Here is a 23,909-nt window from a genome sequence, read left to right on the forward strand (position 1 = left end):
ATTTTTCAAAAGGTACTTGCTGCAAACTACTAATGAAACACACTGAGTCATTTTGTTTTGAACCTTGTGAATGTCCCTTAATGGGCTTAATAGCATGAGTGCTTGAAGAGTGAACTTTCATTTTAAGAAGAGTTTTCAATATTTTGGATGAAGAAGCGTGATTTAAAAAGTTCTCAGTTCTGCCATTCAGAGCTCAGCTCACAAAGCTTATTTGAATATATATGTTTTCTATTAAAGGTGTAGGACAGTAGCATGTGACGTATCAGGAGAATGTTTCTTTTTAATATACCGTAGTTGGTAGCTACTCCATGCTAATGCTGACTCTCACTGTTACGGATCATTCTAACAATTCCAATAAAAATTCTCTGAGGCGTTCAAATCTGTATTGGCCATAAGACTTAATGAGCATCTCAGCAGGAAATGTTACATGAGTTTAAAAATCAGCAGCGGAGACAGATAAAGACAGAAATCCTAAGGAGCATTCTCGCTGCTTACCATTTTGTAATCCCAGCTGAATGTAGCATGTTGCAAAGCAAACTACTGACCAAAGTCACCTTATATGTAGAAGACAAGTGCTTTTTCCCTCCACTTTGAACACAGATGTGATGGAAGCAAAAGTGAGATATATTGACTATATGTTGAACAGAGTTTATATTAGCTGCAACTACATGACTGAAGAATTAGTGTACTTTTCCATTATAGAATTAAAAAATTGACATAATATATGTTAATTATAACATAAGCAGACACTCACAGTTCTGGGTCAGAAACAGCTTTTCCTGTACATAGAAATGTCACAACTTTAAGGTCCATTATCTCAGCTGCTGCTAGAAAGGAGAGTCTTATGCCACTGAAGACGGAGGGAAAGTTCCCTTCCAGTGTGACCCTGGACTTGCTTGTAGTGATGTAGGGCCCCAGCTAAGTCAGGTTATTTTAAAACATTTTGATGCTTTCTCTGAGCTCCGTTCAGTTGGGGTCCAAGTAACAAGAGGCACATGGTTTCACAGATAGACTGACAACAAGTAGATCTAAAGATTAAAACCTCTTCTCAAAAATGGTTTTTCTGTAACATGTGTGATAAAGGAACACTTCATAGTATGGTCTGAGGGTTTTATTAGCACTCATCTGGGATGATCTGCCACCCTCTCCTCCCCCAAAATATGCAGAGACCTAGGTCCAGCTATCCGAATAAAACTGGATACTTAATAAGCCATTATTATGATAAAATATTAAACTATAAACGGATTAAAATGTCTCATATGTCCAGTGAAGCCTGAACCTCCTTTTACATGTAAAGAACTTGCAATTTCTCCCGCACAAGTTCTGCTCAACTGAACGTGCCCACAGTCACATTTCAAGTCAACAACAGAATGGAGATCAGAACCCAGGAGTCTGTTTCCCAGTCCCTTTGCCACCAGATCACAACAGCCACTATTAACGTACCTATAATGAGATTAAAAGCAAAGCACACAATGTAATTTAAAACAAGGTATACTGCAGGACCAATGAGCCTAGACACTGATGTTCTACAAACACCTAAGATAGACTACACAGGTTTTAGAGCTGGTTGAAAATCTGGCCAATAAAATGTTATTTAAAAGAAAAAAAATCAGTAATTTTTAACCAGCTCTAATAGATTGCTAAATTATAGTTGAGTTCATTTAGTAAATAAGAATCAAAGAACCAAAAACACACAAACCAAGTTTTAAGTGGTAGTGTAACAAAGCCTCGTTCCCCATAGATAATACAGCTCTTGCCATGTCCAGACAGGCCCATACCCACTTTCCTTTTTAGTCTCATTAATGAAGAAGAAATGCAGCTCCTTTGCCTTTGATTGACAGCTCAAGTAGTTCTCATTCCTATTTTGCCTGCCTCCTGTCAAAAGTCAACCTTCACAACGGAGAATTAGTCAGAGGTCGTCCCAGTTTAAAGTCTACACAACCCACTGCAGGTATCTTAATAGAGGCGACGCTTATTTTGCACAGGCCACAAAAGAAAGACGAAGTTCCTAGCTATTATAAGCCTAAGTTTAGTTAACAAAATTAATTAAGCAAAATGAAAAATATTAGAAGCTTCATTTCAGCCAGCTGCTAAGAGCCAGTTGTCTGTCAGTGCCTCAGAAAAAAGGCTCTTTGTCAAGACCCAAGAATTCTGTTTGCATTTATGGATCTTTCTGCTTTATAGAAAACAAGATTCTTTATTCCCCTCCCCTGCCAAAGAACTATTTGCACCTACCACATACTTGTAGCCAAAGAGTCCGGTTACCCATTATGGATTTGCTTTCAACAAACTTGACTCGTAAGTCAATATTTGCATGAGCAAGAACTAGTCACATAAATAAGGTTTTGAAAGATCAGATCCTACATCATTTTTAAATGCCAGTTTGTAAATCTGCCTCATCCTTCATCACAACCCCAAGAGATAAAGAAAACAAACAGTAACCTCTTACATCTCATTTCAGAAGAGGTTGTGTCTGTCGTTAGCCATACCACCCCAAGCACAAAGTAACTCTTTTGGCAATACCCAACTGTGAATATTTAGCAAGATAAACCTTATTAGCAACTGTCACAAAACTTATTATTACAACTTACTGATACAGAAATATAGTACATAAATCATCATTCTATTATAGACTTTTTTTAAGCACACACACACACCCTTCAACAAAAATCCAACCAAACAGAATTCCTCTCTTCCACTAAATCTCAATATAATTACCTGTTCAGAAATTAACCTCCCTACACATTCTACCTCACTGCTTCTCAAAGCTTGATTCAGTGTGAGTGATTCTGAAAAAAAAACTAAGGGCCCATGTTAATCTAGTAAAAAGCAGTGAATAGTGTCTTGTTTTGCTTTTAAAATATAATCTACACAAAGAATTCTTGAATCCACTTGTATTCTATTTTGTTGATATGAAAGTAAAATCAAAGGGATTTTCATTGCACATTTCTAAACATGACCGCCAGCTAGCATTTCGAACTACATCTGTTCTAGTGGTTTAAATTTTTTTTTTTAATTCTTAGAACATTAGTCACCGTCTTCCCTAGGGGCAATATTCGAGCTTTGTTTTTCAAGTAACTACCCCAATTGGTCAATAAATCATTATGGGAATAACACCCAGATTCCCCAGTAAGGACCATGACCACACTGTGTTACACACTGTACAAATACATGGAAAGATACTTATGGTCTAAGTGGAGATAAAGATGAAAATGAGTATGAAATAGTTGAGGGGCAGATGGAAAGGAGAAGAGTAACAATGTGACTGCCCTGTTACATAGCTTGGCTGCTGCACAACTTGATTCCAAATCACTTTAAAAGACTTTTTTAAACAAAGTCACTTATCCCTGACTCCCACACAACCCAGCCATTGTTGATTGGGCTATCTCCTGTAGATGTCACAAGAGGAGGAGGATGGCTTTCTGGATTAACACAGGATATTTAGCTTTCTGGATTAATCATGCAGATATTTTACTGATTTCTAATAAAGGAGTTTTAATTTTTTATTGCCTTCAGGAAAATCACATGCTGCACTTTATATATAGCTGTTTTGTTTCTGGCTTAGAATCGACAACTATTAAAAAACATTTGGCTATAGAAAGGCCATTTGTACTCCCTTCATGTGTATTTGTGCTAATTAAGTATAATGTCATAATACTCTTATTTTTTTTCTCCCCACAAAATGCCTGTGGAAGAGATTATCACCTCGTTATCTGCATGAGCAGAAGGATGACAAGTTCTGAAGTTGTGTTCCCCTGTAAATTACTTTAAATAAATTAGACATTTAAGGAAAAACCCTATGAAAATTACATAGAAAGCTAGCTAGCTTTTTGTGAAAAAATAATTTTCCCTAAGAATAAAGCTTGATACTTAATAAGCAATTATTTTATAATAAGCTGTAAACTGATTTTATTAAAATATAAACTGATTTTCTTCTACTGAATAAAAACTATGAAGTCAGACATCACATTTGTCTCCATTTCCTAAAAGACTAAATGTTCTTTCAAAAGATATCTGTCATTTCTCCACAGTGGCTGATCAAAGCTGCTAGTGAAAAATGTTTTGAGCAGGCAACTTGTAATACAGCCATGGTTTATTTCTGTCAGAGGCCGACTGCTGAAGTGTGAAAGAAACTCATTAAAAATCACTGACTGTGATCCTGCATTGCAAGGAAAAAAAGAAAATACTTAATGAAGGGTATACGTAGCCTGAAGCCACATTCATATTCTGCTTTTCATTTTCCTCTATTTTAGTAAGCAATTAAAAGATACCAATTAGTCATGGAAGCACAATTCATACTGGTCATACTGGGAGATTAAAGAGGTTAACTTTTATTTTATGCTAATATTATGGAAGTTTAATGAGGGAGATCAGGAATAACACAGTCAACAAAAAAGGAACGCTAAAATAAATAGATGAATCCTTTACCTTAATCTTAGAACAAGATTCACTGCATGTGGAACTTCAGTATATTCATCACTAACAGTAGGCAGGGACTATTAAATAAAAAAGCAGCATGTAAATTACAATGGATGCCAGACAGAAATGTTAAGTAGTTTCCCTGTTATAGGTTTGATGCAAGCATAAAATATTTAATATATAACTCTGACTCTCAAGCACCTTTTAAGGGCTTTATTAAAGTGCTAGGTCTAAAGTGCAAATGAAACCTGCAGAACAGTCTGTGTATTTAAACAGATTACGGAACCACAAATCATGGAGCTTAAATTAGGGTGCTGGATGAGAGTTTTTTTTCTCCACTCAGCATCAAATTCTGATACTCTATTAAGTAATAGATATGGAGTTGGAATACTGGGCTGTTCTTCAGTTGTTTTCACACAGCACTAAGTTTCTAGTCTTATTTCTAGCTAAATCTTGTGTCTAGCTGTAGGTGGAGAACTAAGAGAGCCTACCACAATTGACCTCACCAGCTTTGCCAAATCTTTATATTGGAATCCATGTTCATTATTTCTGTCTCCATCTTAATGTTCTCCTTTCCCCTCCACCCCCACCATATAAGAATTTGTACTTCCCTGAAATCTCAAAGTCCATAAACTGTAATTATTGTCAGTACCTGAGGGTCCTGTATAGATAGATTCTGGATCTGTTCTGGGATATTAGTGGCATTCATGGAAATCTGTTAAAAGATTATGATGAAATCTTTATGAAAAGTGATTTTTAAAATAAATCCACACACTACCAAAAGAGTTTTATGAATGCTTGTTTTTGGACAGTGATGCCAGTTAAGACATACTTATTAAGAAAAAAAAAAAGACACCACACATTTGAGATTCATAAAAAGGAGTCATTTTAACATATCAATTTACATACTGTATGGGCACAAATTTAGCATTTACTGAAATTAAAGAATCCTTGGTCAGCAAGAGTTAAAAAAGAATGCTTTAGATTAACTAATTTGTGTCTATAGTAAGACAACAACCTTATTACATGTATTTCTACATCTACTATAGATACACCATTTCATAGTGATAGGGTTGCCCATCCCCATGAAAACTGACAGGCATACAGCACCAATGACATGCTCCAAGTATTTCGCTCCTCTTACTCTGACCACCTCTGATCCAAGGCAATATCCTACAGCATTTAGAGATGTACAGAGATTAATGGAAGAATAAGAACGTTTCCTCCACATTTCTAACCTAAACAGTAACCAATTCTTAACCAGCAAGAAAACCGTATAAAACTCCACAACTCTTGTCCTAGGAACTAATTACTGATTTAACTGAGTGGACGATTCTGCATGTCTGATGTACTAGACTTTTACATGTACATTCAGAATGATGAATCTGGAATGAAAAGAACTGTCTGGCAATCCCACCTTCACACAGCAAAAGGGAGACTTAAATAGAGACCACTACTTAGAGAACTGATGCCCAAATTATACATGGAGACCCATCAAAGCTGTGAACAAACTACCACCTTACTAATGAAGTCCACTGTGGCCTTCCACATCTGAGCTACTGAAGTGGGCTAAGTAACTGGCAAAGAAATTTGACTGGCTGAGATAGGAGGGATTTGGTTAAGTCTGGAGGCAGGAAATAGGGGGCCACAGTGGGTAAAGCTGGAAAAGCACATGTCAGAGAGCAGAACAAGGCTGGTTGCTGCTAGATTGTGTGGCACCCAAAGGAAACTACATATCAACTTCCGGGACATAGGCCATTGGTTGGGGAAGGATCAGCATCCACTACAGAACCAGAGCATCTGCTGAATGTGAACAGTTCCCAGGGTGAGACCATTTTCTTTAAACTCACCAGTGTTCTCAGAGAATAAACAGAACTGAGCAAGCCACGCTTGGAATGTTTAAACCAAGGTGGAATGGCAAGCAAGCAGATGAGTCTACTTATTGAACCTGAGCAGCTTTGCTTCTAAGTGGCACGACCTTATTGTCAGGTGCTGCTTTCCTCTATTAAATATCAGACATACCAAAAAGGGGTGTGGGCTCACAGAGGTATTGCCTAAAAGGATCAGGATGGTCTGAAAGCTCATAGGCCCTTCCTGAGAGTGCTTGGTTAAAGCACAACAACATTATTTATGGTGAACCTTTACACTTCCACCCATCACCCCAGATGTAATCATCCATAAGATTTATTATTTTTATAGCCATTATACGTTACCCTAGTTCCTGGAAAGGGAAAACAGTAATGGAAAATAGCAGGGAGAGTTTCAGATACTGAGACGCATAACCGTCTCTGGGAGATACAAAACCTGTGCATCTATAAATGCCAGGTGGTCTCCTGGACCAGACTTGACAAAGCCCTGGATGGGATGATTTAGTTGGGGACTGGTCCTGCTTTCAGCAGGGGGTTGGACTAGATGACCTCCTGAGGTCCCTTCCAACCCTGACAGTCTATGATTTTATGACTGGATATCAAAACTAGGCTGCTTTTGTCTACACAGTTTTGTATTTCTTCCTTTCTACAAACACTTAAGATCCAACTTCATTTAATATCCAATCTGTAACAACAAAGCAAACTGAATAAGCCATAAGAGCACAGACTTCCTAGATCTTTGCTGGATTTGAGGTGGGCCTGGTATAATCAGATGAGTTACCTGATGGTTTGGTTCTAGCTCTGTTAAGCCTTAACTTTTCTGAAGCACAGATCTTGCAAAGACAGAATGCCTGGCTCCCTCACTGGCTGAGTATGTTCCTGATTAAGAGGATTTCCACAACCACCATTCCTCAATGAATGGGAGAGAGCTCTACTTTAGCTAAGATTTTCATGACAGCAGCTCATAACCTTAATGACAAAGCTCTCCTGCCAAAGATGAGAGTGATCTTACTGCAAGATGTAGAGAAGTCAATGAGGAAACAAAGAAAATTTATCACAAAGCAGATGTGAAACCATTTGATTTTATGGATAAGGCAGCTGTGGGTGTCCCTTAGCTACTCCAGGAGAAGTCTTACTACATGGAATGCATAAATGGAGACTTTACAGGGCAGATGATAACTCCAAGGACTTCAGGGCCTGGTTTACTATTTCATCCCGGAAATTTAAGGGAGAAATTTCCTCCTGTGCCCCTTTGACTACAGCCATAGATGTGCTGTCCCAGACACAGGTTAGGCTTTTCCATAGGAAAGCTGTACAACTAGTGCAATTATACTACATGAAGATTAATCTAGTTTTCTTTGCATCACATATGGCTGATGAAGGCATAGCCACCACACAAAAGACTGCTACCTTATCAGGTTTACTTCCTCTTTCAATGGCAGTAATTTCCCATGGAACAACTTGGAATTTTTTTGAGGAATGGGACAAGAACCTGTGTCCTTGCCAACTACTTTAGAAATATGGCAAATCCTTCAGAATAAAAATATTTAGATAGAATCTGATTTGGCCCCTTTGAAGTCAGAAGCTTAGCTATAGACCCACTGCTTTAAAATTATAAACACACACGTTAGTCCAGAAGGGTGGGCCAACTACTTCACTAACCACCCAGATAAAGAAATGTCTAAGTAGACTGTTTTCAGATGTTCCAGGTTCTTGATCTACTAGCAAAGACCCAATTTGTTAAATCTATGAAGTCTGGGATTTACTGGGCAGATGATACAACTTTCAAACTGTTTAAGGAAGGGGGAAGAATATGTCAAATCTCTGATCTATTCAAACAATATATACTTTTATCCTGAATGTCACCTCTAGCTCTGAAGACTGATCTAAAGAAGCAGCAAGGAGTTCACTGAACAGCACCACAAAGCATCTTAGATCTTAACAGCCACTTCCAAAGAGATGAGCACACCACAGGTTAACTGGTTCCATGTTTGAGAGTTTCAGGCAGGAAGAATTTGAATGATTTCTTTGAATGTCAAGGAAGAGCACTGGGGTCAGAGAAAGAACAAGCACAGAATTCAGAGAATCCTGTTGTACCAAAACTTTTGCAGACTATCAGCCTCTATGTAGGACTCTGCAACACATCACTCGGGACTGGAGGATCCAAAGCTACAGGTGAAGAATGTATCTGTTTCATACATCCAATAAATAAGCATCTACATAGAACTTTGACAGTAAACCAGAAATCCCATTAGTCCATCTATACATGGCAGGAATCCCTTCTAGTCTCAGCATAAGAAGATGGCATTTAAAATGGTATTTCTTTTGTGTTTATGGGTGACTGAATCAATCTATTCTATTGTACCACTGTACTGAACCATTATACTGCATATGGTATGAACCATTCTAACTACCAGTTATGCGTAATACCAATACAGATTCTAAAAGGCTAAAAATTCTTTGGAGACATTTCAGCTACAGAGAAACAGCCATCATTCGTGTGAAGGAAAAGGTAGTAATTACTGTGATCCAGTTTTGAAGATTCATTAAAAATAGCCAAATTGCTCATTTTAATCAATTGCTCATACTTTTTACTAAGACTTCAAAGCTAGAAAGTATGAGCAGAATCTGCTTGAATTTCCTAGCCGTTTTACCCTCTGGGTAATCACTCCAGGCCCACCTACATAACCTTCATGCTCAACCCATACTCAAAATTATTTACTACTCAGCAGAAAGGCTGCCGAATCAGGCCCTACAATTTTACCCCAATTTTTATAAATATAAGAATTGGAAGCTAACACAATATTTCCTCCTATCCAAGCTATTTGGGAGCAGTAAAGTAACAAAGGACAATTTACCTCTGTATTCGCCACTTCTTTTACTCTTCTTGACTGCAGAAGAAGTAGTTAGATATTAGCTGTTGTAGCTTATTTTATACTGTAGAAATACTATCAAGAAAAAAATGAAAACACTATATTACTTTGTTAGCGTATCAGCAGTTAGTAGAAAACAGCTTACCTTTTCTTGAGAAAATGCAGCTTTGCCTTCTTCACTCTTTTCATCCATCTCATCATCACTCCACTCCCAGTCCCCATCTTCTGTCTTATGAAGATGGCCACTGGAGCCAGGTACTCGTCTAACCTATGAAAAATGAAACAATAGATGTTTAGTTCTTGTACTTCAAAAGCCTTACTTGCATTCTGGTAACTAAGCAGACAGTTACAGTATATACCAGCTGTTTTCCAATGCTTTCATTCTGTAGTTTGATTCAGGAGAGAGGTCTCTTCACAGATCACCTCTCCTGTTAATACTTGGGCTTTTAAAAAACATTTAATTGTGTGTGCCATCAGGAAAGGCTCCTTGGACTAATGGTGATTTACAGACCATCTTTTGAGAACCACAACTACTTGGGGCCAGAACCTGCAAGCAATTACTGTACATAGCGCTCACTACTGTGAATAGCCCCTTTCTCTTAAATGGGACAGACCATTCATGGTACTATTCAAGGTTAAAGTTATACCTACTATTGTTCATAGGATATTAGCCTTAAGCATTTGGACTTTTGAAGTGTTTATGCAGAAACGTTAGTTGATGTTAAACTGCTGGATTAAAATTAAGTTCTACCTCTTTCTGACCCACGCAATACTATCCCTAAAAAAAATAAAATGTGTTGCTGTTGACATGGAACAGATTTAATATGGATGGCGAAAAAGCTCTAAAAGCAAAAAATCCCTGACAAGCACAAAAATGTAGTGAAAACCTATTAAACACTTTTGACCTTTAAGTTTGCATCTTTATAAATAACTCAGTAAAACGCATTCAGGCATGACTACGAAAACAGGAGGCATGCACGTAGCATGTTGCAGACTGGGCAAATGTATGTATATTAGGCAGCCTAATGAAGCACACACCAGGAGCATCCAGCAGCTAACTCCTAAATCAAAAAAATCAAATACCCTTCTGTTGCCATCTTGCTCTTTCTCAGAACCTGACATCATGCCTGTTTTCCCAGGATTCTGCTCAACCTACTTGAGCAAAACAAAACAGAATCAGACTACTCTTAACACACCTTAGAAAGCATTTATGAGACTCATGAGATTGCTAGAAGCACAGCATGATAATCAGCAGCCACACTGGTGTTTGATTATAATCAGTTTCCTTAATTATTTCAAATGATCAAACCAAGAAACAAGAAGTTGTCCACAGTGCTGAACTTTAAAAGCCTTTGCAGTTAAACTCAAGAGGATGCCTTTTTTAAAAATGGCCTATTGTAATAAAAGTATAAAATGGAAAAATTCTAATTTAAAAAAAAATCAACACATTGCAACAGGAAAAAGGGGACTATGAAGAGTTGTATGGTACTAGCCATTAATACATAATGGGGAGTACTTGTCATGACTGGGGCTTCGGTGGTCAGAGCCAGAGTTGGAGTCGAGCCAAGAGTCAGAGACCAAGGACAGGGAACTGGAACATGGCAGGAACAGATCAGGAAAGTAGGAACCAGGAGCAAGGCAGGGAAGCAGGATCCAGGTGAGAAGGCAGAGTCCAATGTAGCTGCCAGACAGGAATTCACCCAGTTATGTGGACAACTTCCTGTCTCGCTCTTTCTTTGGGTTTAAATAGGAAGCCCTATTTAAACAGGTCCTGGTGTTCCTCCAATCAGGGCCCAATGGAAGCCTTCTAGATGTAGCTTCAGGTTTCATGGTCTCTCTACCTGGTCAGTTGGTAGCAAGCCGCTGAGTAAGAGCAGAACAATGTCAGTCAACTGGGAACCCTGTGGACCCAGGTTTGAGACCCATGCAGTCATGATAGAATGATGCACAGAAAGCAGTTTTCTGTACAATAAGAAATGCCAGATATGATAGCTTTTAAAGTTTTCTTTAAAAATAGTAATAATTCTTTGTAGTTATTACTTCCTTAATCAGGTGTAGATATTTAGCCTCAAAGGTTAAAAGGGTAGAGTAGCTCAGAGGTCTACACAACATTTTCTAGGCTCTTACAAAAAGATGACAGTTTGATCCAGGTTTGGTTTTATTTGTATCATTTCTCAGAAGAAACCAAAGTCCAAAGCTAGGTGTGCCCTGCTCTGAAGTACAGTATGCATTTGTTTATTTAATCCTACCATGATAATCAACAGGCTGTGATGGGAAGACAAATAAGTCACTATCATGAGAGGTGCTATTCTGCAACGGGGTGGGGGGGGAATAGAGAAAAAGCAAATTCCCACTCAGACAGCATAGAAGATTTTTGGTTTTGCTTTTTAAATAGATTAAAATCTACAGGGAAAGCTAAACTTGCAGAATCCATGTGATGGTGGTTACTCTCCAGTAGCTGCTTACTGCTAGCTGGGGAGCTACACAGCACAAGGTAGACTGCAGGGGATTTTAAAAATATTGGAGTGTGACTATTGCACTCTAACATCACACCATATGCAGTACCTATTTGGCTTGACAATGAGAAACCAAACCAAAAGAGGTTTTAAACACCAGCTTCCAAAGAACTATGCAATACTATTAATGCAATGCAAAAAAGCTGCTCTGCAACCTACTTTAAATATAGGCGTAGAGTTAGACAAACAAGACAATGCAATTATTATTCTTTAACAGCTGCACTGAAACCTCTGAAATTACACCAGTCAAGCCAAAAATTTACTTTTCAGACACGTTATTTTTTATTTTCAACATCTATAAACCTTTAGAGTCTGACCCACACATGCACTACACCTTTTGTGCTTAGCACAGACACTTACACCAATATTTTCAGTTGTTCGGAAAACCTCTTCTAATATAATTATTTCAATGGAGTTTAATGGTGCTGGAAAAGGGCTGAAAGAGAAAGCCTTACTGATGAAGAAGGACTGCACTTTAAGTTTTTTAACTGATTGCCTTTTAAGAAGCAATAAATAAATGCCTCAAGAAAAAATATGGTAATCAAAATATGGTGTTCAACTGAATATTTTTTTTGAAAGTTGTCTGAAGGCAGAATAAGCGCAAATCTAGGCCAATAGGGATCAGCTGGATGTGAAAGACCACAGAACACATGTTTATGTGAAGGGAAATAGGAACCTCAGCTGCACCAAAAACTCCAAGCCACTCAACAGTAAATCACTTTCAAGGACTGCAACTGTGCAGAAATTCTGCACAAAACATTTTTTATATGCCATGAGAGCTTGACATTTATGTTCTCCGCAACTGGATTTTGAATAACTTGTGTTTGCCAGGATCAAGTGTGGATTGAGTGACTCAATACAAGCTCAGTTTTAGTTTAAACCACAGTCATCTTAATCTGCATACTGTCAACAGGTACCAGTGAACTTGTTTAAGTAGGCTGGAATGGGGAGAAGGAGGTTAATGGCAAAGCAGTGGGGAGAGAAGAAAAAAAAAAAGAAAAAAAAGAGCTGCACTCTTGTTTCCCTCTTTCACACAGCCTTACAACTGGCAATATTACAGACGGGTCGGATCTACGCTAACGGGAAATCGTTGCAATAGGAACATTATCTATCTTGAGACGTATCCTTAACGTTGTGCAGCCCTCGCACCTTCTTCAGTTTTGTAGTATTCCTGAATTGGCTCATTTACATTATACAATTGTACAAATATGCACAAAATACATTTAAATAAGTATATTGAGGCTGATGTGAACATTCAGGCTAGCATTTAACCACTTGCAAATTATGGAAAATTAACATTTACAAGCCAGAACAGCAGAACAAAATTCAAACTATACATCAGCCACAGAGCTTTACCCTGTCTGAAATTGTGGCAGCCAAAAGAACAATTTAGTCATCATACATTTAAGACATTTGATATTTTTCTAAAAGATATGCTCCAGGAATTATAGGGGGGTCAGTTTATGGTCTGGGTTATACAGGAGTCAGACTAGATGATCAATGGTCCTTTCTGACCTTGGAATCTATGAATCCAACATACCTTTCTGCTCTTCAAAGTGCCATCTACTGGACCAAATATGTGCAATGGAGAACTCTTTCCTCCAAACTCCGGCCTGGAACAACTGCCAATGCAATCCCACAATCTCTGGGGCTATACTTAGCCACCACTTCAATCCCAAAACTTCCCACTTGTTTCCCAGGAACCAAAAGCAGCCGACTCAGCAGTTAACTCTTCATTTCCCATAGAAACAGTCAATGCTCACATGTATTACCGTGGCCAGCACCAGGAAGTCCTGTATCAAGTGTGCTGCTAGATAGTCAGAGGAACACATCTGGAATCCGGTTAGCCTCTGATGTGAGTTGAGCAAGACATTCAACTTCACCAAGAGCACAAGCAACAATCAGGTCTCCAAAACTACATCCAAGCAGTGCTGGGGATCAATGGGACAGCCAACAAAGTAGAGAGCAATCAATTGGCTAAAGATGGTACTGAAAAGCCAAGGAAGCCAATGGTGCTTCTGTGAACTCCCTATCTTCCCGTCTCTTTTACAAGGAATTTGACTGCGTGCCGGGGACTGCAGCAAGCACTGAGCCCATAGTCATGCACGCCAACGTGCTGAGCAGAGATGGCACCCATATAACCTCCTCTTGGCCCCCGCAGAGAGCCAGAGCCTGGGGCTGAAACCGGTAACCAGAAAGTCTATGCTGCCAGAGCAGCTACAGCATGTCTTTTGTCCGTGCTCAGAGGAACTGTTTGGGGGTGCTCTGGGGAGCAGTCCACTGCAGAACAAGCATCAGAGCAAGCGCCAGAGCCACAGATGGAGCCTGGTAAGTTTCTGGTGCCATGTTTATTGATGCACCGATGGAAGGATTTCCTGCTTATGGGCCTATTAAGTTATCAGTACAAGCTATCCCCCAAAGCACTTGCAACCCTCTCAGCTTGGTATCATCTGCGAACTTTATAAGTATACTCTCTATGCCATTATCTAAATCACTGATGAAGATATTGAACAGAACCAGACCCAGAACTGATCCCTGTGCCCATTCAATATGCCCTTCCAGCTTGACTGTGAACCACTGATAAACTACTCTCAGGAAACCCTTTTCCAATCAGTTATACACATACAACCTAGATGGAGCTACTATCTTTCCTAGCTTGTTTATGAGAAGGTCATGAGAGACAGTATCAAAAGCCTTACTAAAAATCAAGATAAACCACATCTACTGCTTTCCCCCAGCCACAAGGTTTGCTGCCCTGACAAAGAAAGCTAGCAGGTTGATTTGACACAATGTGTTCTTGACAAATCCATGCTGTTAGTTTACACCTTATACTCTAGGTATTTGCAAATTGATTGCTTAATTATTTGCTCTATTATCTTTCCAGGTACTGTAGTTAAACTGACTTATCTGTAGTTCCCCGAGTTGTCCTTATTTCCCTGTTTATAGATAGGCACTATATTTGCCTCTTTTCCAGTCCTCTAGAATCTCTCCCATGACTTCTTGAAGATAATTGCTAATGGCTCATGTCTCCTCAGTCAGCTCCTTGAATAGTCTAGGATATATTTCATCAGGCTTTGGTGACTTGAAGACATCTAACTTGTCTAAGTAATTTTTAACTTGTTCTTTCTCTATTTTAGCCTCTGATCCTACCTCATTTTCACTGACATTCACTATGTTAGACGTCCAATCACCACCAACTTTTTGGTGCAAATGGAAACAAAAATGTCATTTAGCATTTCTGCCATTTCCACATTTTCGGTTATTGTTTCTCCTCCCTCATTGCGTAATGGGCCTACCCTGTCCTTGGTCTTCCTCTTGCTTCCAATGTATTTGTAGAATGTTTTTTGTTACCCATTAGGTCTCTAGCAAGTTTAATCTCGTTTTGTGCCTTGGCCATTCTAATTTTGTCCCTACATATGTGTGTTTGTACTTTGACCTAGTTTCCACCTTTTGTAGGACTCTTTTTTGTTTCAGATAATTGAAGATTGCCTGGTTAAACCAGGGTGGTCTCTTACCATACTTCCTATCTTTTCTCTGCAGTGGGATAGTTTCCTCTTACGCCCTTAAGGTCTCTCTGAAAAACTACCAACTCTCTTGAACTGTTTTTCCCCTTAGACTTGCTTCCCGTGTAAGCTTACCTACTAAACTCCAGGAATTTGCTAAAGTCTGCCTTCTTGAAATCCATTATCTTTATTATGCTGTTTTTCCTCCTACCTATTCCAAAAGACATCTGAAGTCTCCAGCGTGGTGTGTGAATAAAATACAGCCCATTGATAAAGTATCATTTTTGACCTTTAATTAAAGCAGCCCCTTTCATGCAGTGGAACATGTACTTTGAAAAAAATAATATGGTCGGACAATGTGCTCCCTTTTTTCCCCCCCCTCTTCCCCCCCCCCGCCCTTCTTTTCAAGGCCTTCCACCTCCACACAGGGCAAACACATGGCATCAGGAGCCTGGAAGTGTGGGCCAACCTATTGCAAGCAAGGAGAAGCAATCAGATGAGCTGATGGGAGAGCTGCTACATAAAACAAATCAGTATGCAGAATTCCAGAAGGACCAAATGGCATATCAAAAGGATACAGATGAAAGATGGGAGGAGAGAAAGAGGCTGCAAAGTGTGAGGAGAATTTGATGGACTGCGGGTTGAGGGAGGAAGACAGAGCACAACAGGAGCTGCTTGAGCAGTTACTTGCACTCATCACTACCAGGCCGCAGGCTCCAGTGCCACCTTCAGCTCCTGCCCCACAGCGAGTCCCCTCCACACTATAATGCCCTGCAGGCTATGCATCATTTGGACAACTCGGGGGGTGGCTGGATCATGTCACAGGCAATGAACAATAGCAACTGGAATAGATAAATGTACCCTGTGCATTCATACACTAATACAATCGCAGCCCACACATACAGAATGCATCAGAAAACCCAAGGAGAATAAAGAGAGAAAAGACACCCAGAAATAGCTGGCCATTTCGTTTGGGAACCCTAACCTTTGACTGTTTTGGAACTGAGTTTACTAGGTTGTAAGTTTTAATGACAGATGGTCTGCCTTTCTAGTTCTTACATTAGTATGTAAATAACTGGGTGCAAGGCTACATATAATAAAGCTTGCTATTGTCATATTAGAGGTGGCACAGACCTTAATGAATGTCACTACACGTCCATTCTGAGTAACCGTTCACAATACAAATTTACAAACTGTCTTCACAATAACCCATAAACTGAGTTGCAGTCCATGGCCAGTATTGATGAAAACTGTTGATGTTATGCATTTTATGAAAATGTTTACAAAATTCACAATATCTAATACAACACATTGACAAATATCTTCCCACAGCTGCCCCATACCCTACACAACACAGCCTCAAATACCATTTCATTGCTCTTCATGCATGGGACCATGCAAACTCATTATGTAGGAGCACAAAGCATCCCAGATTTCTGTTGCGCATGTGGATCCAGCCCCAGTCATGACAAGTGCCCAGTCTGGCTGTGCTTTGCGTATCTGTTCAGAAATTCAGCAGTGTCTTGAATCCACTCCTGGTAAAAATGTTCCCCCATGTTCTCGCAGACGTGGTGCAGAATATAAGAAGCCACAATAACGTGGACTGCATTGATGACACTGACATCTAAATGATTTAGAAGGCTGTGACAAGAGGATTTCAATCTGCCAAATGCACATTCCACCACCATCTTACAGCTACTGTGTAGCTGAACCTCTTCTGCCAGGTTCTCTGAAATTACGATACGGTTTCATAGCCATGGCAACGAGGGGTAGCGGCATCCTCTAGGACAACAGTGGGGACAGTGACTCCCTTTATAAAAGGGTCATTGGGTGGAAATAATATCCCAGCTTCTCCGTGAAGCTAAAGTCTCAATCTCTGGAATATCCTGGCATCATGCACCCTGCCAATGCATCCCATGTTTGTGGCTATGAATCTGCTCTTGTGGTAGCATAACGATTTATGTACTCATGTGCTCCTTGTGGAGGGCAAACTATAGGCACGAGTCCCATCAATGGCCCCAGCGCAGTTTGGAAAGCCCAGTCTCTCAGATCCAGCAATAATTTCAGGAACTTTTGCTATGACCACCATCTCTGGGTGCAACACAGTCCTGATCATCTCACAAACCTCGGCCACAATCAATCCCACAGTTGATTAGCCATGGACCTGTAGCAGTCTGGGGTAGCCAGCTTCCAGCTGGCTATATTGACCTGCTTCTGGATTGGCATGGACACCCTCAGGTGGGTGCCTTGATGCTGGAGGTTAGGGGCAAGTGAAAGCCTGAAGAAACATCTGCTTCTTCGTGGAAAAATTCTGGACCCACAATTGATCATGCCAGGTCTGCATAATAATGCAAGCTCACCAGTCTGTGCTTATGGCCCCACTCTAGAAGCACTGGTCTACACAGGGAGAACATGCAGCTAAGACAACAGGCATGAGCAGCATCAGCTGGGTCACAGCTGACATCTCAGCAATTCCCGCCAAGAAGTGTCTTCGGCAATTCAAAAACTGCCACTGACACGTCCACCAGAGTCTCTCAGATGTGCCACCCGTTTCCCAAAACAGGACTGAAAGAACGAGGTGTAGAAGTACTTCCACTGGGTTGAAGAACGTTTTGATGGTTCTGCTTACTAGGAGCATATGGACACAAAACGGATCAGCTGGATGTGTTGGCATGCTAAAACCACCCAAACGCTTCTGGTCAACATCAACCAGATGGACAGATGAGTTCTCCCACCACCCACTATGAAACACACCCTAAAGCGGCTACAGTTGATGAAGATGGTAGGAACCCTGGGATACAACAGTATATGCCCACAGAAGCTGAAGTTGTGATTCAGGTCTGCATAGAGCACCCTGGACATGTCAGCATAGTTGTGAGGCCCAAGTTTCCTATTCAGCGTGGCTGCTCAAGCATGACTTTGGAAACTCTGTGACCTCTATCTGCAAACTCAAAGACCCGGGCTTAGTATGCTGTGTAGACCTATCCCAAATGGGCAGAGAAGTGTGTGGTTTGGGATCACACTATAGAACTGTTAATTTAGAAGTCTACCGTCAGAATGTGCTATACAGAGAGAGAATGTTATAATCTCCTGTTTGCCCCCCATTAATGTAGCATCTCAGCAGCTCATACTCTAATGTATTTCTCCTCATCACACCTCTGTATGATAAAAAAAGTAGTATTCTCTCCATTTTACAGATGGGGAATGGAGGCACTAACAGAATAAGTGACTTTCCCATGGTCAGATATGAAATCTATGGGGGAGCAGAGAAGTGAACTCAGATCTCTAAAGTCCTCTCTAAAGGATCATGGAAAATTATTTAAATATGTATAAAAACCTAATAATTTATATGTCTGTATTGGGTTTAGTCATAACATGCAGTATTAACAGTTTGCCCTCATGAAAGGTTGGTATATCTCAGAGTAACATTACTTAGACTGAGGGAAAGAGGAACAGCAAAAAGAAGAAGAGATTCTAATTTGGGTTCTATTGTCTTCAAAGAATAAAGGCCTTTTGCAGTACAGGAGGCAAACTGATTTGTAACTTCAGCTAATAAAGAAAACAATGAGACCCTTCAGTCTTACAAAGACAAATTAACATGTATTAGGAAACATGTTTCACATGAATCAGAAGAGTGTGCAGGGAATAAAAATGAATTTGAATGGCTGGCATTTAAACTGTACCCAGCACAAAAGCAGCTCAGCACATTGTAATCTGCAACCGAAAGCAGTTTGTGGGAGAGGAAAAAAGATTAACAAGCTGCTGCCAACATCATCACAGCTGAGTGAAGGAAGGAAGACAATATGAATGTCAGCTGGAACTGAGAATGCTTGGACAAATTAGGGAATGAAAAAAATCATGACTATGACAAAAAAATATTAAAAGTCAGATTATCCAAAGGAACAATTACAACAAGTTTCTGCGGGGATTGGCCCTCCTGTGCATGCTTTTGGTAGCCAAAGGTAAAGTACTTATTCTAACAATATACACAAGGTTTATAAATTAAAAGATTTAAAAATTAAAAAGGTGACAGCAAATAATTTTTATAAAAACAATTTAATAAACTCAAAGGATTAATATGTCCAATATGCAGAGATCCACACAAAGCATTCAGGCAAATGAGATTGCACACAAAGATAAACAAGGACTGCATGCAAAGAGCAATACTACAATCTTTGGAACCTGCCAGAAGCTAACCCCACCAAATGAGGCTGTAACCCAAACCCACCTAAATAATGCAGCAAGAATTCCAGTGTCATAAAATGAAAGCGGCACACAAACTACAGAGACCTGGTGATAGGTAGAATATTAGCACAAGAGATAGTCACAATACTTAATTTTCACTAAGCAGTCTTCTAAGGCTAGATAGAATCGCAGTATTGTAAATCTTTATTAACAGGGGTCTGATTTTTGATTTTCTAAAAAAAAAAAATGGGGGGAGGGGGAGGAGAGCACTTCCTCAATAAGTTCTTTGCACACTTACTACAAATAGCTATCCAAACCGGTCATAAAAATAAATCTCTTTTAAACACATTTATAGTCTTTAATTTAGATTTCTGTTTATAAGATACATATGGAAATATGGAAAACTAGAGTATACATACAGTAAAGTAAGTAAAAATACATTGCCTTTTGTGTAATTTAAATTGTGATGTGACATGATCAAAGTCACATTATGAACAGAAGTCATTCTGGTACTGAAAAAAATACCATGCATCTTGTGCTGCCAATCACAGAAGGGTAGGTTTAGCATATCTTTGTTTTTGTTTTCTTTTAAAGAGGGTTTTAGGTGCTCAGCAAGCAAGTTAAAGGATCTATCATTAAATTAAGAGAGCTGGCACTCACTGTGTGCATCATAAACTACAACATCAGGCACTTATTTCTGCTTCCTCAGGATACATACGCTACATAGGAACATAAGATTTGCCATACAGGCTGGTTTGTGGTTGTGACACAGAGGTCCATTAGCGGTTCACTACTCTGTGTCAGTAACTCGTCCAGCCTGACACATTCACTACACCTAATGCACTATTGTCATCATCTGTATAATATACAAACAGCTAACACCCAAAAATTCTTGTGAGATATATATACACGGGGTGTGTACACAGAGTTATGGATATGTGCTAGAATTATATTCTTAAAATGTGTTTGGCAAGGAACACATAAGCAGTCTGCCTTAGACAATGGAATGTGTATTTGCTTGTCTGACCAGCATGGTTGTCAGGCAGATACAATGAGGGGACACGAAGTAAATAAAGCCATCCAAGTAGCAAATGAGGGAGACAGCCTCTGGATTATATAGACAGTGGGTCTGAACATCAAACGATAAGCAGTTGAACCAATTGATTGTGTACAGTAATACTGTACTATAAAAGTACATTGAGTAAGGTCTTTATGAAAGTCTGGGACACACTGGTGATTACTATCATTGTGAAATGTATGTATTAATGCTAGGTGAGGAATTCTAGTCTAGTAAGTCTTTGTATACACCCCATACATACATCACACAAGAATTTTCAGGACCAGCATGACAGAACTTTGTATAAGGTATCTTACATGACACCTTTTAGATACAGATTATATCAACAGTGTGTTAGGTGTAGCATGTCAGGACAAGTGTTACTAACACAGTAATGAACCATCAAGGGGCCTCTGTCACACTTCCTCCCCAACATTGACACAATACCCATCTGGGTCACCCAAGCCAATAACCCAAGTGCCAGAACCCTAGACCTGAGAAACCAGATCTCTTACCACCCTGCGTCTGCCCTGCTCCCAGTGGAGTTCTGGCCCATAGCTATCCATAGCTGTGCCAGCCTCTCTCCATACACAATTTTTTGGACCACAGTACCTTCCAGCTGTGGCTCAGTTTCCCTACTTTTCCCCCTCTGCTTTGCTTAGCTGTGCTAGGGTCTCACTGCTCCTAGCAAACCCTGGCCACAGCCCCAATCAACTGACTCAGTTTCCCCAGTGAGGGTTTACCTCCTCGACCACGGAGTCTGGCTATTGCAATCTTGTACCTGAGCCCTCGGGCTCAACCTTGTTACATTATTACAGAAAACACACCAAGAAAAGACATTTCCCACATTTCCACAGTCAGAAACCAGAATAACCTTTAGTGTCCATAATGACTCATGCTACTGGCAGAACAATGGGGTCGATTACACCCACATCTGTTTGTCTGCTAGCCTCTGATCAGGTGGCACCATTATGTACTTCTTCCTGGGTCCCACAGGTACGACTTAACCCTCTTCTGTTCGAGCTGGCTGCATCAGATTGCTCCAGCACTATCGCCACGCTCTGACACCTGGCCTGCAGCTCTTCCCATCTCGCCTCCCCTAGCAGCCTTTTCCACTCCAGCCTCCACAGCTCGGGACCTTTCTCCATTGCTGAGGGATCTAGGGAAGCCATCTGCTTGGTTTCCGGCATACCCTGCTGGAGAAAAAGGGACCCCCTCTGACCCCTATTTGGGGTAAGGGCCCCATGGCATACAAGTGCAGCATTACCACTACGCTCAGATTTCTTCTGAGTGGCTGCTGACAGACCCCCATACACTCAGCTCTTCTAATTGCTTCTTGATGAGCTCAGCACATGTTTCTTTGCTCCTCCTGCCTTTTCTGCTTCTTACTCATCTTTACACTTCCCTTTGCTCTATTTCCTTCCCAAAATAAATGGAAAATAATAAAAGTATAACCTTTAACTGTTCCCAGACTTCTCACTTGAGAATCACAAGCTATTTTACCAGTGCTCAATGTGTAAACCTTAGTTAAAAGAGCAAGCTGCATGTAAATCCTGTTTAACTAAGCCAATGTGATGCTTGGGGTTCAACCCAGACCAGTAAGTGGTTGTGTCACCACCTGTCTGGCAACTCTGGATACCCTTCTGCTTGTACGTCGGCTGTTGGTGTGCAGGCTGTGAGCCATAGCAGCACAGCATTTAAGGCACACAAAGTTGCAGGGCAGGTGGTGACAACCCCTTACTGGTCTGGGTGGAATCCTAAAGCATCAGTGGTTCAGTAGGTCTGGTATCCCATCTGCAGCTGTGATTCATACCTAGAGTTTCAGGGACAGTGGAAGTTCCCTGAAGTACACCAAACAGTTGTGTAACCCTGTACAGGACATAGGGGACTCCTTCCTGGCCCCTGCAGCATCACGCTTATGTGCGAAAGCACAAAACATTCTTTGATGTAAAGTGAACAGATATAAATATAACTGGTCACAAAATTATTCAGCCCTTGTTAAGATGCAAATAGAGTACTTAACCTTGATCTCCAACCACAAACTCTACAGGCTAACTAGGCACTATGGGCCCAATCTCAATGCTCCTAGGTCACCCATGTGTCTCAGGTATTTGTACAACTCTTATTGTCACAGTCCCTAGATGCTGAAGTTATCTCACTTACTTCAATGGACATGGGAGAATCAAGATTATTCACAAGAGTAAATTTGCAAAATCAGGCCTTCTGAGATATATGCCTATCCTTTGTTTGTTGTAAATTTCCTCAAGTGACCATTTGTTCTCGTATTATGGGGACAGAATTAAAAAGGAGACACCAAGTATTTTTCAGTGAGATTTTTGCGCAAGTGAAACAGATGGTGATAATCATTAAACATCTCAGAGACCTAAAGTAATCTTGTATGCTCTTGATATATAGGAAATTTATATCTCAGCTCCATTTAATGCCCCCGTATTCTTGGGAAGGGGCAGGTATAGAGGAAGACCCAATTAATAACTCCTGCCAGATCTGCCTGGAACACCCAGCACTGTTCCCTATTCCTTTTTAACTGGAGGACAGCCAACACTGTTCTGTGACCTGCATCAATCTACAGAAGGACTGTCTGTTCTTAGATCATTATAGAAGCACTGCATGCTATCAATCAACCAGCTGTGTTGCTCCTACACAGCCTAACAAGAGACATAAAATGCCTCACAAACAAACACACTCCTATTGATGCTTTTCCCAACTGCATCTACCACTATATTATTCAAAATATTCAAGATTCCAGAGAGCAGGAGTGACATCTTAATAATTTAATAGCTCCTCTTTGCCACTCACTGCAGCCCATTCTATAAAGAGCCCAGACCTGCCCTGGAGGCTGATGAGAACGACCTTTAAGGCCTCTCTTCCTTGAGACACTTAGGGTATGTCTACACTGCAAAAAAGACCTGCAGCAATGAGTCTCAAAGCCTGGGCCAACTGACCCAAGCTCACAGGGCTTGCACTATGGGCCTAAAAATAGGCAACACAGATGTTTGGGCTCAGACTGGAGCCTGGACTCTGAAACACACAATCTTTGTTGGGTTTCAGAGCCCAAGCCCAAACATCCACATGGCTATTTTTAATCCCCAAAGCACAAGCCCAAGTCAGTTAACGCCGGCTCTGAGAGCCTGCCGCTGCAGGTTTTTTTGTTTTTTGCAGTGTTAACATACCCTCAGATAAGTTCACCCCAAACCTCCAGGAAAGGCATGGAGTGCTCTGTTCCTTAGGGCCTGCCCTTACAAACTGACTAGCACACTTATGAAGTTAAACAATCAGAGTAGAACTCTGTAATATTACAACAGTGGTGGGTGTAGGTAAGAAACGAACTCAGAAAAGCAATGAGGCTTTATACATAAGGCTGTTTGTGCAAATTTTCTACACTGATGCCACTTCTGCACCTACATTTCATAAGCAATTCTGACAATGAAGTGCAGAGACCATTGGAAGGTCATTATTGTGGGAGTGAT

General features: G+C 40.3%; 1 protein-coding gene across 4 annotated transcripts in view; it reads right to left on the bottom strand.

Annotated features, from left to right (window-relative positions):
- STK39 (serine/threonine kinase 39) overlaps window positions 1–23,909 on the bottom strand; it is a 199,810-nt gene that overhangs the window by 78,100 nt on the left and 97,801 nt on the right. For 3 of the 4 annotated variants that reach the window (XM_037912485.2, XM_043525522.1, XM_043525523.1), the window contains exons 11-14: window positions 9,306–9,428; window positions 9,146–9,178; window positions 5,072–5,134; window positions 4,429–4,496 (exon numbers count right to left, since the gene is read on the bottom strand). In XM_037912485.2, the coding sequence (XP_037768413.1) occupies window positions 4,429–4,496; window positions 5,072–5,134; window positions 9,146–9,178; window positions 9,306–9,428 (287 nt within the window). Of the gene's footprint in view, window positions 1–4,428; window positions 4,497–5,071; window positions 5,135–9,145; window positions 9,179–9,305; window positions 9,429–10,243; window positions 10,313–23,909 lie in introns of all 4 variants that reach the window. The other variant, XM_043525521.1, reaches the window with a different exon arrangement.

Source organism: Chelonia mydas, chromosome 11, assembly GCF_015237465.2.
Source record: "Chelonia mydas isolate rCheMyd1 chromosome 11, rCheMyd1.pri.v2, whole genome shotgun sequence".
In the NCBI taxonomy this organism is placed as follows: Eukaryota; Metazoa; Chordata; order Testudines; family Cheloniidae; genus Chelonia; species Chelonia mydas.